The 14,982-nt window shown below is 46.1% G+C and overlaps 1 protein-coding gene across 11 annotated transcripts in view; it reads left to right on the forward strand.

Annotated features, from left to right (window-relative positions):
- The window catches only part of ABLIM1 (actin binding LIM protein 1), a 239,446-nt gene that overhangs the window by 102,317 nt on the left and 122,147 nt on the right, over positions 1–14,982 (forward strand). For all 11 annotated transcript variants that reach the window (XM_058188298.1, XM_058188302.1, XM_058188295.1 and 8 more), the window contains exon 2: positions 13,358–13,492. In XM_058188298.1, the coding sequence (XP_058044281.1) occupies positions 13,358–13,492 (135 nt within the window). The remainder of the gene's footprint in view (positions 1–13,357; positions 13,493–14,982) is intronic.

Here is a 14,982-nt window from a genome sequence, read left to right on the forward strand (position 1 = left end):
CGCGCCCGTGCAGTGCTGATGGGGAGCTACCGAGTCCGGCCTGAGCTTGGCGGCTACTGCCGCCGCCACCACCACGGAGTGAGCCCGACTCCTCCTGCCCGAATCGCGCCCGTGCAGTGCTGATGGGGAGCTGCCGAGTCTGGCCTGAGCTTGGCAGCTGCTGCCGCCGCCACCACCACGGAGTGAGCCCGACTCCTCCTGCCCGAATCGCGCCCGTGCAGTGCTGATGAGGAGCTGCCGAGTCCGGCCTGAGCTTGGCAGCTGCTGCCGCCGCCACCGCCACCACCACGGAGTGAGCCCGACTCCTCCTGCCCGAATCGCGCCCGTGCAGTGCTGATGAGGAGCTGCCGAGTCTGGCCTGAGCTTGGCGGCTACTGCCGCCGCCACCACCACGGAGTGAGCCCGACCTCCTGCCCGAATCGCGCCCGTGCAGTGCTGATGGGGAGCTACCGAGTCCGGCCTGAGCTTGGCGGCTACTGCCGCCGCCACCACCACGGAGTGAGCCCGACCTCCTGCCCGAATCGCGCCCGTGCAGTGCTGATGGGGAGCTACCGAGTCCGCCTGAGCTTGGCAGCTGCTGCCGCCGCCACCACCACGGAGTGAGCCCGACCTCCTGCCCGAATCGCGCCCGTGCAGTGCTGATGGGGAGCTACCGAGTCCGGCCTGAGCTTGGCAGCTGCTGCCGCCGCCACCACCACGGAGTGAGCCCGACCTCCTGCCCGAATCGCGCCCGTGCAGTGCTGATGGGGAGCTACCGAGTCCGGCCTGAGCTTGGCGGCTACTGCCGCCGCCACCACCACGGAGTGAGCCCGACCTCCTGCCCGAATCGCGCCCGTGCAGTGCTGATGGGGAGCTACCGAGTCCGGCCTGAGCTTGGCGGCTACTGCCGCCGCCACCACCACGGAGTGAGCCCGACTCCTCCTGCCCGAATCGCGCCCGTGCAGTGCTGATGGGGAGCTGCCGAGTCTGGCCTGAGCTTGGCAGCTGCTGCCGCCGCCACCACCACGGAGTGAGCCCGACCTCCTGCCCGAATCGCGCCGTGCGAGTGCTGATGAGGAGCTGCCGAGTCCGCCTGAGCTTGGCGGCTACTGCCGCCGCCACCACCACGGAGCGACCTTTTGCTCAGGCCGACTCGGCAGCTCCTCATCAGCACTGCACGGCGCGATTCGGGCAGGAGGAGTCGGGCTCGCCCGTGGTGGTGGTGGCAGCGGCGGCAGCAGCCGCCAAGCTCAGACCGGACTCGGCAGCTCCTCATCAGCACTCGCACGCGCGATTCGGGCAGGAGGAGTCGGGCTCGCCCGTGGTGGTGGCGGCGGCGGCAGCAGCAGCAGCAGCAGCAGCAGCAGCAGCAGCAGCAGCAGCAGCAGCAGCAGCAGCAGCAGCAGCAGCAGCAGCAGCAGCAGCAGCAGCAGCAGCAGCAGCAGCAGCAGCAGCAGCAGCAGCAGCAGCAGCAGCAGCAGCAGCAGCAGCAGCAGCAGCCCGCCAAGTTTGCGCCGTCCGCAGTGCTCGCTGGCGGGCTGGTCGTGGTCTGCTCGTGCTTCCTCTTCCTTGCGTCCTGCCCGCCAGACACGGGAATGGGGGCCGGCCTGGGGGCGACAAATCCCGCGAGACCTCGGCGGGCCCGCTCCCTGTCCCTCCCGTAGCGCCGGGCAGCGCTGCCAGCTGCCTGCGGTTGCCAGGTGCGGGCAGTGCCAGCTGCTCCTCCCGCCCGAATCGCGCCCGTGCAGTGCTGATGGGGAGCTGCCGAGTCCGCCTGAGCTTGGCAGCTGCTGCCGCCGCCACCACCACGGAGCGAGCCCGACCTCCTGCCCGAATCGCGCCCGTGCAGTGCTGATGGGGAGCTGCCGAGTCCGCCTGAGCTTGGCGGCTGCCGCCGCCACCACCACGGAGTGAGCCCGACTCCTCCTGCCCGAATCGCGCCCGTGCAGTGCTGATGGGGAGCTGCCGAGTCCGCCTGAGCCGCCGCGAGAGCCACCCCAAAGGCCAGAAGAAAAGGTCATTCCATCGAGTAATGGAGCGAAGGCTCCTTCCTCTCCCGCCTTACCCATGCTGTGCGAGCTCAGCCTCCCGGCCTCGCTCTAGCAGCCGCCAAGCTCCGAGTCCGCCTGAGCTTGGCGGCTACTGCCGCCGCCGCCACCGCCACCACCACGGAGCGAGCCCGACTCCTCCTGCCCGAATCGCGCCTGCGAGTGCTGATGAGGAGCTGCCGAGTCTGGCCTGAGCTTGGCGGCTACTGCCGCCGCTGCCGCCGCCACCGCCACCGCCACCACCACGGAGCGAGCCCGACCTCCTGCCCGAATCGCGCCGCGAGTGCTGATGGGGAGCTACCGAGTCCGCCTGAGCTTGGCGGCTACTGCCGCCGCCACCGCCACCGCCACCGCCACCACCACGGAGTGAGCCCGACCTCCTGCCCGAATCGCGCCGCGAGTGCTGATGGGGAGCTGCCGAGTCCGCCTGAGCTTGGCAGCTGCTGCCGCCGCCGCCGCCACCGCCACCACCACGGAGCGAGCCCGACCTCCTGCCCGAATCGCGCCGCGAGTGCTGATGGGGAGCTGCCGAGTCCGCCTGAGCTTGGCAGCTGCTGCCGCCGCCGCCACCACCACCACGGAGCGAGCCCGACCTCCTGCCCGAATCGCGCCGTGCGAGTGCTGATGGGGAGCTGCCGAGTCCGCCTGAGCTTGGCGGCCGCCGCCGCCGCCGCCACCACCACGGAGCGACCTTTTGCTCAGGCCGACTCGGCAGCTCCTCATCAGCACTGCACGGCGCGATTCGGGCAGGAGGAGCGTGGTGGTGGCGGTGGTGGCGGCGGCGGCGGCGGCGGCAGCAGCCGCCAAGCTCAGGCCGGACTCGCAGCTCCCCATCAGCACTCGCACGGCGCGATTCGGGCAGGAGGAGTCGGGCTCGCCTGGCGGCGGCGGCAGCAGCAGCAGCAGCAGCAGCCCGCCAAGTTTGCGCCGTCCGCAGTGCTCGCTGGCGGTCTGGTCGTGGTCTCCCCGTGCTTCCTCTTCCTTGCGTCCCGCCCGCCAGACACGGGAATGGGGGCCAGCCTGGGGGCGACAAATCCCGCGAGACCTCGGCGGGCCCGCTCCCGTCCTCCCGTAGCGCCGGGCAGCGCTGCCAGCTGCCTGCGGTTGCCAGGTGCGGGCGGTGCCGGCTGCTCCTCCCGCCGCCGCCTCGGAAGCCGTCTTGGCGCGCTTGGTGTGTCCCAGCCTTTCCATGGAGTCCGCTTGGTACCCCTCCGGTTCCCAAGACGAGACTCGAGTATAAGCCGCACAAAAACGTGCTGTATATACGGTAAATATACAAAGTAAAACATTCATCTAAAAACTTATTATATAGATTCAAAAAGAAGGTATGGCAGAGTATTTCTTTCACATCCATATTATTTTTACCTTTTCTCAACTAAATTTAAGATTTTTTTGTGTGTTTGTGGAATATTTAGACTATGTTCTTGAAAGCTGGTATTCTTCAGAGGTTTATCACACCTAAATAATAACACAGAGAAGAAAGGCAAGGAAATATGAGCTTCCTTAAGAGGCTAATCCCCATCCCCATAACACAGGAGATCAGGACCAACAGGATCAAAGTTAGTTGCATTGCTTCTTGTCCTGCCCCCAGGTGTTTTGGAGAATAGCTTGACTCCCTCTTCTTTGTGGCAACCCCTTAGGTATTAGGATACTGACTCAGACTTTTTTTTCCCTTGGGGGCATCATTGGATTTTGGCCTATTATAGACTTTAACCAAATTATTTGTTCAATGCTTAAATCAATTAATACTATTTATTTTATTTATTTATTTGTCACAACAGTGTATATAAGCATAAGCATGAAATAACTATATGATATATAAGCATATATATAAGCATAAGTATGTAATAACTATAAGAAATTGGATACAATCAAAGGGAACATTAGGACAGGAACGGTAGGCATGTTGGTGCTGTTATGCACGCTCCTTACAGACCTCTTAGGAATGGGGTGAGGTCAATAGTAGATAGTTTTTGTAAATGTAACATTTACATTTGTTAGAATGGTGATACTGATTTGTATGATACAAAAGAATCATACAAAGGAATTTAGAGATTGTCTTAAAGAAGAATTCAGCAGTATGGGTATGATCATTAGTTTAATCTTTAAAAGGTGGGATGAAAAAGAAACTTGATTGTTATAAAGATAAGAGGAGGAGGAGAGATTTATTTATTTATTTATTTATTTATTTATTTATTTATTCATACTTTTATACCGCCCTATCTCCCTAGGGACTCAGGGCGGTGTACAGCCATATAAAAAACACATAAATATACAAAGTAAAACATTCATCTAAAAAACTTATTATATAGGCCAAATATTTAAAATAGACATATAAATAATAAAACCCGATTTAAAACCAAATCTAAAATTTAAATGTTTAAGAATTTAAAAAATCTAGTCCAGTCCTGCGCAGATAAATAGATGTGTCTTAAGCTCGCGGCGGAAGGTCCAAAGCTCAGGAAGTTGACGAAGTCCTGGGGGAAGCTCGTTCCAGAGGGTGGAAGCCCCCACAGAAAAGGCCCTTCCCCTGGGCGTCGCCAGTCGGCACTGCCTGGCCGACGGCACCCTGAGGAGTCCCTCCCTGTGAGAGCGCATGGGCCGGTGGGAGGCATTCGGTGGCAGCAGATGGTCCCGTAAGTAACCCGGCCCTATGCCATGGAGCGCTTTGAAGATCATTACCAAAACCTTGAAGCGCACCTGGAAAACCACAGGCAGCCAGTGCAGTCTGCGCAGGAGGGCTGTTACATGGGAGCCACGAGGGGCTCCCTCTATCACCCGCGCAGCTGCATTCTGAACTACCTGGAGTCTCCGGGTGCTCCTCAAGGGGAGCCCCATGTAGAGAGCATTGCAGTAGTCCAGACGAGATGTCACGAGAGCATGAGTGACCGTGCATAAGGCATCCCGGTCTAGAAAGGGGCGCAACTGGCAAACCAGGCGAACCTGGTGAAAAGCTCTCCTGGAGACGGCTGTCAAATGGTCTTCAAAAGACAACCGTCCATCCAGGAGAACGCCCAAGTTGTGCACCCTCTCCATTGGGGCCAATGACTCGCCCCCAACAGTCAGCCGAGGCTGCAGCTGACCGTACCGGGATGCCGGCATCCACAGCCACTCCATCTTGGAGGGATTGAGCTTGAGCCTGTTTCTCCCCATCCAGACCCGTACGGCTTCCAGACACCGGGACAACACCTCGATAGCTTCGTTGGGGTGGTCCGGTGTGGAAAAGTACAGCTGAGTGTCATCAGCGTACAGCTGGTACCTCACACCGAAACCACTGATGACCTCACCCAGTGGCTTCATATAGATGTTGAACAAGAGGGGCGAGAGAATCGACCCCTGAGGCACCCCACAAGTGAGGCGTCTCGGGGCCGACCTCTGCCCCCCCGTCAACACCGTCTGCGACCGATCGGAGAGATAGGAGGAGAACCACCGATAAACGGTGCCTCCCACTCCCAATCCCTCCAACCGGTGCAGCAGGATACCATGGTCGATGGTATCAAAAGCCGCTGAGAGGTCTAATAGGACCAAGGCAGAGGAATAACCCCTATCCCTGGCCCTCCAGAGATCATCCACCAACGCGACCAAAGCCGTCTCAGTGCTGTAACCGGGCCGGAAACCGGACTGGAACGGGTCTAGATAGACGGTTTCCTCCAGGTACCGGGGTAGCTGACATGCCACCACACTCTCTACAACCTTCGCCGCGAAGTGAAGGTTGGAGACCGGACGATAATTACCTAACACAGCTGGGTCCAGGAAAGGCTTCTTGAGGAGAGGCCTCACCACCGCCTCTTTCAAGGCGGCCGGAAAGCCCCCCTCCAACAAAGAAGCATTTGTAAGCCCCTGGAGCCAGCCTTGTGTCACATCCTGTGCGGCCAGCACCAACCAGGAGGGACACGGGTCCAGTAAACATGTGGTGGCATTCAACCTACCCAGTAACCTGTCCATGTCCTCGGGAGCCACAGGGTCAAACTCATCCCAAACAATCTCAACAAGACGGCTCTCAGACATCCCACCCGGATCTACCCAATTTTGGTCCATACTGTCCCGAAGCTGAACGATTGTGTCGTATAGATAACCACTAAACTCCTCAGCACGTCCCTGCAACAGGTCATCCCGCTCTCCCTGTTGAAGGAGAGAGCGAGTTACCCGAAACAGGGCGGCCGGGCGGTCTCAGGCTTTCAAGATTCAGTTCTTATACCCTCCAACAATAGAGTAGACTTCTAATATGTGTTCTGTGTGTTGATACTTTATTTGTTTAGTTCAATATATATGTTCCTTCAATAAACTATTTGTACATCCAGTGTGTCCCTTATATGACATCATGAAAAATATTAAGTGCATTAAAGTTCTACTCTGGGCTACATTAAAGCATTTCAAAGTTAGATAATTAGAGAATATGCTAACAATGCTATTTGGTTTAAAATTAATTTCAGGTATAATTATATAAGGTTGTGTTATATGCTTTAGGGCAGTGAAGGCAACATTTTCTGATGTTGGATACATCTTTACTCCAAACAAACCTTTTATTATCACGTATTGGTAATGGACTTATGATTGCAACTCTCTATAGGTCACTCTTCAGTAGGAATGCCAAGTCCTGTGTTTGAAGACCAGTGTTGTGCATTCTGGAGGGGTTTATCTTCTTTTAGAATCCTTTTCAGAATGCCTGGCAAATAAATTGGATGTGGGGATTCTCTAAATGAAGGTTTGGAAAAACAGCTCCTTGCTGTAAAATATGAGCCTCACCTTTTCTTCTGCCTGGTGTCATTTTCAAGCTGTATCACTATATCTGAGAAAAGCTGCCTGCTCTGCTATAAGTGAGGTGCTGATCTTAGCAGATATATGTATTCTAGACATGTTTGGATCATCAGCATTTTCTCACTCTGATTATTGCTAACAGCACAAATAAAAGTGCATGCAATAGTAATATTTGTGTGTCCAATCATACTTGGCCAATAAAGAATATTATAGTCTATACTCTATTCTATATTGTTGCAGTTAAAGGTTAAAACCCAATCTTTTATGCTCATTTTCTGGGTGAATAATGGCTAAGCAAGACGCAGTAACCTCATTGTCTTCATCACTTCATTGTCTGAGGAGAATAGTGACCCTGTGCAGAAAGTGTTTAGTAAGTGCATATTATTGCTAATTAAAAACAAATATATATTAAAATAATGTCCAGGAGAAAGGGTATACTAGTCTTGTCTTAGAAAGTAAGTTTCTTAGATCATTCTTGGAGAAAAAGAAAAAAATGAAATCAACTTTATTTTAGCTTGTTCAGTATGAAAGCCTTTTCCGAAATAGCTAGCTTTCTCCAAAAGTGCATGTTACACCTTCTCTTCTTACATCCTACAGAACGTTCTAAAAATTGTTTTTATTCATATGTGGTTTGGGCTGATATTAAATGTGGAGATTTACCAAAGGATGTATGTCATTGTATGTTTTAACCTGATGTTATCTTCTATCATGTTAAACACAGTCTAGAACTGTGTTTGGAGCCATCAATTGCTATTGTAAATAAATTATTCAAAAATCTAAAAATGTAGTTTATTATATAGTATTACAATCATAAAAAGCTGCATGAGATGTTCAAAATGGTGTGACTAGTGTGTTGTAATGTGCAATCTGTTAAGTAGGTGTCAGGAACTGGATCTTATCAGTTGAATGCCTTGTTAAAATTTGCATAAATGCATAAGGTCACTTTCATGAGTGAAACCACAACACTGTTATTATTTCTGAGTTCCTTTTATTTTTCACCAGATTCTCTAGAATTAGAATAAGAGTTTAGTAGTTCTTTCAGAGTGTTGTGTATCAAGCATTCAGTGTTTGATACATAAAGAACATTGCATCCATTTAATTAGAAGGTGTTCTAAAATAAAATCTCACCCGACTTAATAGGGTTGATGCTTAGTAAAAATGTTCAAATATGTGTTTATTTTTCTGATACAAATGACTTATTGACCCTCGCTAGGTAACTTTTCACTCTAGATAGGGCGTATGCATGTGAATCCTGGTCATATTAATTTTTTTGTATCTGAGCTAATTAACTGCTTTAATTATTATAGACTAATTTGTAAAACAAAACAAGTTGGAGATCAATTGCAAATAACTCATCATCATGTGTAAGTAGCTACCAAGGAAAAGCTTATAATTGTAACATTGTCTTAAAATCTTAAAATCAAGTACACAAAAAGAACTAGAGTAGTCTGACAAATTATATTATTTTTTTATCCTTCCTTCATCTCTTCTCTTCCATGTGAACATGCAGTTGAGAGGCTTTTATGTCTGAGATGAAAGTTGCAGTATCTTCATAGTCAGAAGTTTTCTGGCTTCTCTGTAAATTTCTTCCTCCTCAGAACTTGGGATGTCTTTCGAGATATTGCTTATAGAAATCAAGATGAATCAATTGGGAATGAAGAATGTAATTAAGGATCTTATGCAGAGATGTTTTGCTTGCTATCGATGCTTCCTCTAATATGGCTTTACCTTGGTGAAAGATTAATGGTAGCAGCTAAGGATTCCTAAAGTAATGTGTTAGAGATGTTTTATCTGTTCACAGAGGTACAGGTAGTTCTTGACTTAAAACAATTCATTTAATGATGATGGTATGGAATTACAACAACCTTGGAAAGGGTGCTTTATAACTCATAAAGCACTTCAGCCATCACAAAATACTGTACCATCACTCCCATGGTCATGTGATCATGATCTGGGTGCATGGTAACTTGTTGACACATCCAGTTGCGAAGTGTCTCTCAATCATGTCATCGCCATTTGCAATCTTTTATGCCAGTTTTCCCCAAAGCCGATTGTTTCAAGCTGTTGCTGCATACCAAGTGGACTCCAGCTCATCTCTAGGTGATAGCTGAAAGAGCTGCCTACTGAACTTCCTTGGCGGGATGTAGAAAAAAGCTCTGTTCCTGCATCTTGCTGAAGAAGTTCTGGTCAGTGCATGAAGGAGAGCTGAACTCCTTCAGCAGGCAGCTCTTTCAACCAGCTTCCAGAGACTAGAGGAAGCCCAAATCCAAGCAGGAAATCTACACTCAGGCAGTATAGTAAAAGAAGGACTGTGGGGTGTTTCACGTCAGTGGAAGAAGCTCAGCATAGGATATGCACCAGTGTCTTTCTATTCAGGGGCTGAAAATCCTGAACAGCGATTTGTTGGATTTGGATTTGAACAGGGAGGATTTTCAGCTCCTGAGCAGAGCCTCTCAGGCTCTCTCACACCATTCACTGAGGCACCCTGGTACTTCCTGGTATTGCCTTTGTTTATTTCATGATCTCTTGTTGACTTCAAGCAGGACCACTGGGATTGTGGTTGTTGAGCGAAACAGTCACGCAATGTCTTGTTTAATGATTGCGTTGCTCAATCACCAGAACTCCAGTCCCAATTATGGTTGTAAATCAAGGACCACAGGACAAGAAGCAATGGAGTGGAGCTCATCGGAGGGAGATTCAACCTAGAAATAAGGATGAATTTCTTCATAGTGAGAATAATTAAATCAATGGAATAGCTTGCATTTTGGAGTCATGAGCGCTTTATCACTGGAGGTTTTCAAGAAAAGATTGGACAGCCATTTGTCCAAGATGGTATAAGGATTCCTGCCTCCTCTACTTCAATTTGGGGTATGGACTAAAAGACCTCCAAGGTCTCTTCCAGCCTTATGATTCTATGATTACTTATTCCCACGTGTCTTTGATTTCTACTAGCAAATTATTAAAGAGAGAATAGAGGAAAGGCTCAGGTTGTAGACCAGACTGCTTAACCTGCCCCCAGAGGTACTCACACAGCCCTTGGTGACTGATCACCAGTTACATTTTCTTCCAATCCTTCTTTATTATGCCTAGCCTTTGCCTAGTAAAATCATGAGAACTTTAAAACTTGCTGCAATCATTTCCTCTGTATCCAGTTGGCCTAATAAAAGGCATAATGTCAGTTGTGGATATCAGTTATTTTTGGCTCATGCAGCTGATGTTGCTTTTTGATATCATTTCAGAATGCCTCATTCACATTAGATTATTTGCATTCCTACCAAAGTGGAATCTGTTCCATTCAGATACAGTAAGCACAAACTGCTTACCTGCACATTTGACTGTTTAAATTGAGTCAGAGGTCAATATGACCTATGGTACATTTGATATGCTTGAAGAATTAAAAAAAAAAATCTAAGAGCTAGTTACAACAGAGAGTGAATGACAGCCAAGGATAGCAGAGCACACTTAGTAGGACAACAAAGTGTTTGACTAAAGTCCTCCAGCTATTGGAAAAATATATTCTATATATAACTAAAGATTTTGATTGCATACTAAAGCACTTTTAAATAAAAAATAGAAAGAATGAAAAAGACCACATTGTGGTTAAGATGTTATAAGTAGAAATAGCTGTGGTTGTGATTGATAAGAAATCATCCCGACGCCTCCTTTATTTCGTATTTAATAAATTCCTTTCTGCATTACATTGAAAAATTATAATTCAGCCCAATAATAGCTGAAAGGTTTGTAAAGGCACAGCTAAGCCTTTGGGAACATGTATAACCTTGTTTCTGCAGATTGTACAATTCTGGCATAAATCAAAGCATGAGAGCACACTTTATGCAGCAGTGTATGCACACACTATAAGGAATAGTCACACTTTATACAACCTTTCCCAGTCTGGTTCCCTTCAATTTTCATTCCAACTCCATCTATCATACTGGCTGAGAGGTTATGAGAGATGAAATTGAACACATTTCTTGGATAGCATATTGTGTTTTAGTATTGTGTACAACAGGGTAAGGTCTTATATAGAAATGCATTTTTGTTGACATTTTGCAGTATATGAAGTGGCGCTGAAATAAGCCAAATCACTGTTGAGGTGCTAATCAAGTATCAGTGGAGTAAATATTCTTTTTTCGTACTGTTTATTCCGGTGGGAAAGTTAAGGTTAATTTCTGAATCTGACTGATCTGAACTATTTTATTGATGGAGATGGAGGAGGAGGAGGAGGAGGAGGAGGAGAAATGGGAGATGTTAATATTTTCTCAGGATAGAATAGAATAGAATAGAATAGAATAGAATAGAATAGAATAGAATAGAATAGAATAGAATAGAATAGGAGGGAGAAGTGGCCAATTTATGAGCAGATTTTTGAGGGTCATGAAGGACACATGGTTTTGTATATGTTTTGTTATTACTTTGCAGTAGTTCTATACCACTACTGATTTCTTATAAGGTTGGATGGAGAATAACTAGTATCAGTGGTGACACATTATTTATACAATACAAAAGAGTAAATGGGTGTATAAAAGGGCAGGCCCAAGCTATTAAAAATAACTTTATTCACTTAGAATCCATTGACATGAAAACTCCAATGTGTAGAACTTGCAGCACAACTGCCTGATGTCAGTTGCTTAGTTTCTGTAATGTTAATGTCCTTTAGTATCATATTTTTGGAATTATTCCTACCATGCTGTAACAATCTAAGGATTACAATTGCACAAGTATGACTCTAATCATAAGTAAAACATGAGTTCTGAAGCATTAAAGGAAGCAGGGGGTACTGTATGAGCCCAGAATGTAGGTAGTAGCTTCACCTTCAAAAGATGCTCATTAAAATCAGCCAGGGCCTCTTTAAGATAAATTGTTGTTTTATCACAACCATAGTTATAAATTAGATCAGGGGCTAACACTGTAAAGAGGAAATTCTGGTTTTCTGCCGATAATCTCAATGAACTCAGTAACCATATACAAAGTTCATAACAGGTACCAATACCTGCAAAGGTAGCATGTGTGGTGCTTCTAGCCTCAGACTTATTCCTTTTCATATCAAAAATACCCAAACCAGGAAAGGTATTTTATTTATTTATTCCCTGGCTTTCATTCCAGAGCTCAGGGCAGCATTCATAGCACTATCTTGTCCTATTTTAATCCACAACTTCCATGGTGAAGATGTCCCTTTTCTCATCATGTTTTGGGGGGAAGCCAATAACCCAGTCCTTAAATTTCAGAAATAGAACTTTTTTACTTAGAGATAGGACAGCTCATTGAAGGCTATATTATACCAAAGTCTTTTTTAGAAATAATTATCTAATTAAAATATTAGTAGGCATTCCTTTGAGTCTTCAGTGCTTGGATTAAATAACAGAGGGCTGTAAATAGAATCTAAAAATTACTAGTTGGAGGATGAAAAGAGGGAAATCATTTTCTATTCCTAGCAATTAGGTTCTAGTCATTTGTTTTAAAAAAAAATAAAGCATTATTTTTTTCTTGTTCTGTATAAAGTGCTTTAAAGCAGATTCTGTAAACATGAAATTCCTTTAAAAAATAGAACCATTCATTATTCACAGGCATACTGAATTAGAATTGTCTAGAATTCCTGTAAATTAGCAAAACAAACAAACAAACAAAAAACAGGTTTCATAGGACATTCCAGTTGTTTTCCATGATTTCTTCCAGTGGACATTGCTGATAAATCCAAAGTTTTTGTCATGGTTATTGCTGACTGTGTCATATGAACAAAAAATCCTGACTTGTTCCTTTTGAAACTATCTGTTGTGGAAACATATTTTAATTTTTCTAGTATTTGAACTTTTTTGAAGTAAAAGGAGCAATTTAAACACTCTCATAGCCAAGTGCTTTATGATGGTTCAGAACTATAATACTCTTAAGGACTAGCTATAATGCCTTGGTCAACATAATGTGATTTCTCTTCTAAAGGCTTGGCAGATACTAGGATGTGCTAGCAGCTAGAGGATAGGTGTCCAACCTTTTGGCCAGGGTTGCCTTGAATGAAGAAGAATTGAGTTATTTATAAAACAAATAATACAGTTAATGTATATAAATCCCATAATAATGTTAAAACTTTACAATCTTGAGGGGCCACATTACCAGCTGTCCAGGATTGCCTGTGGCCCTGGTTTGGACAAGCCTGTGCTAAAGCATAAAAATGAGCTCTATTGTGGCTGCCCTTTGAAAGCGGGCACTGTAGAAGCCAGAAGCAGAATTGTACTACAGACAACCGTTGTTGGCGGCCCTTTCTAGCTATCTCTCCCTCTCCCTCTTTTCGCCTAGAGTTCTGAAGTAATCTCATGCAAAGGCTTTTGAAATTGGATTGAAATTTACGTACAGTTTGGTTTAATGTCACAGAGAATGTAATTTTTCAAACCCAATTGATAAGATGTTATGGTCTGGTATGAGGAAATGCATTTGGAATATCATACAATATGATTTTCATAGCTGTCCAATCAGCATTATGGAATATTTGTTGTTTTTTAAAACATGTCTTCTTCTGGTAATCTTTTATGAGAAGTAGAAAAATGTGTACATTTAATATACAAATTTTGTTTTTCCAGTGGCCCATCCTCAGGAGCCTCATCATGCCACAGAAAAGCCTGTCATCCATTGCCACAAATGTGGGGAGCAGTGTAAAGGAGAAGTACTTCGAGTCCAGGCCAAGCATTTTCACATCAAATGCTTTACTTGCAAAGGTACTGTAATTCTGTTTTATCACTAGGTTCTCGGGCAATCAAATTGTTTGTATTTCTTTACTCTAAAGAGATTGGCTGAATTCCTATTATTTATCTGTGATTGGGTTTAGACCCATGAAGGAAGATATAGAGAATGAACATTACTTAAATCAATCAATCTATCAATCTATCTATCTATCTATCTATCTATCTATCTATCTATCTATCTATCTATCTATCTATCTATCTATCTATCTATCTATCTATCATTCAATACCATCATTCCAGACATTCTTCTAACTAAGCTAAACCAGCTACAGGTACCGGAACAGACTTGTAAGTGGATCACAAGCTTCCTAACAAACAGGAAGCAGCAGGTGAAGCTAAGCAAGATCACATCAAATACCTGTACAATTAGCACAGGGGCCCCCCAAGGCTGTGTGCTCTCCCCACTTCTCTTCTCTCTGTATACCAATGACTGCATCTCCAATGATCCATTTGTTAAGCTACTGAAGTTCGCAGATGACACAACAGTGATTGGTCTCATTCGAGACAATGACGAATCCGCATATAGACGAGAGGTCGAAGGACTAGCCTTGTGGTGCAACCAAAACAATCTGGAACTGAACACACTCAAAACCGTAGAAATGGTGGTAGATTTTAGGAAAAACCCTTCCATACTTCCACCTCTCACAATACTTGACAACACAGTATCAACAGTAGAAACCTTCAAATTTCTGGGTTCTATCATATCGCAAGATCTCAAATGGACAGCTAACATCAAAAACATCATTAAAAAAGGACAACAAAGAATGTTCTTTCTGCGCCAACTCAGTAAGCTCAAACTGCCCAAGGAGCTGCTGATCCAGTTCTACAGAGGAATTATTGAGTCTGTCATTTGCACCTCTATAACTGTCTGGTTCGGTTCTGCAACCCAACAAGAAAAACACAGACTTCAGAGGATAATTAGAACTGCAGAAAAAATAATTGCTACCAACTTGCCTTCCATTGAGGACCTGTATACTGCACGAATCAAGAAGAGAGCCGTGAAAATATTTGCAGATCCCTCGCATCCTGGACATAAACTGTTTCAACTCCTACCCTCAAAACGACGCTATAGAGCACTGCACACCAGAACAACTAGACACAAAAATAGTTTTTTCCCGAAGGCCATCACTCTGCTAAACAAATAATTCCCTCAACACTGTCAGACTATTTACTGAATCTGCACTACTATTAATCGTTTCATAGTTCCCATCACCAATCTCTTTCCACTTATGACTGTATGACTATAACTTGTTGCTGGCAATCCTTATGATTTATATTGATATATTGATCATCAATTGTGTTGTAAATGTTGTACCTTGATGAACGTATCTTTTCTTTTATGTACACTGAGAGCATATGCACCAAGACAAATTCCTTGTGTGTCCAATCACACTTGGCCAATAAAATTCTATTCTATTCTATTCTATTCTATCTATCTATCTATCTATCTATGACTGTGTATG

This window comes from Ahaetulla prasina, chromosome 6 (assembly GCF_028640845.1).
Source record: "Ahaetulla prasina isolate Xishuangbanna chromosome 6, ASM2864084v1, whole genome shotgun sequence".
In the NCBI taxonomy this organism is placed as follows: domain Eukaryota; kingdom Metazoa; phylum Chordata; class Lepidosauria; order Squamata; family Colubridae; genus Ahaetulla; species Ahaetulla prasina.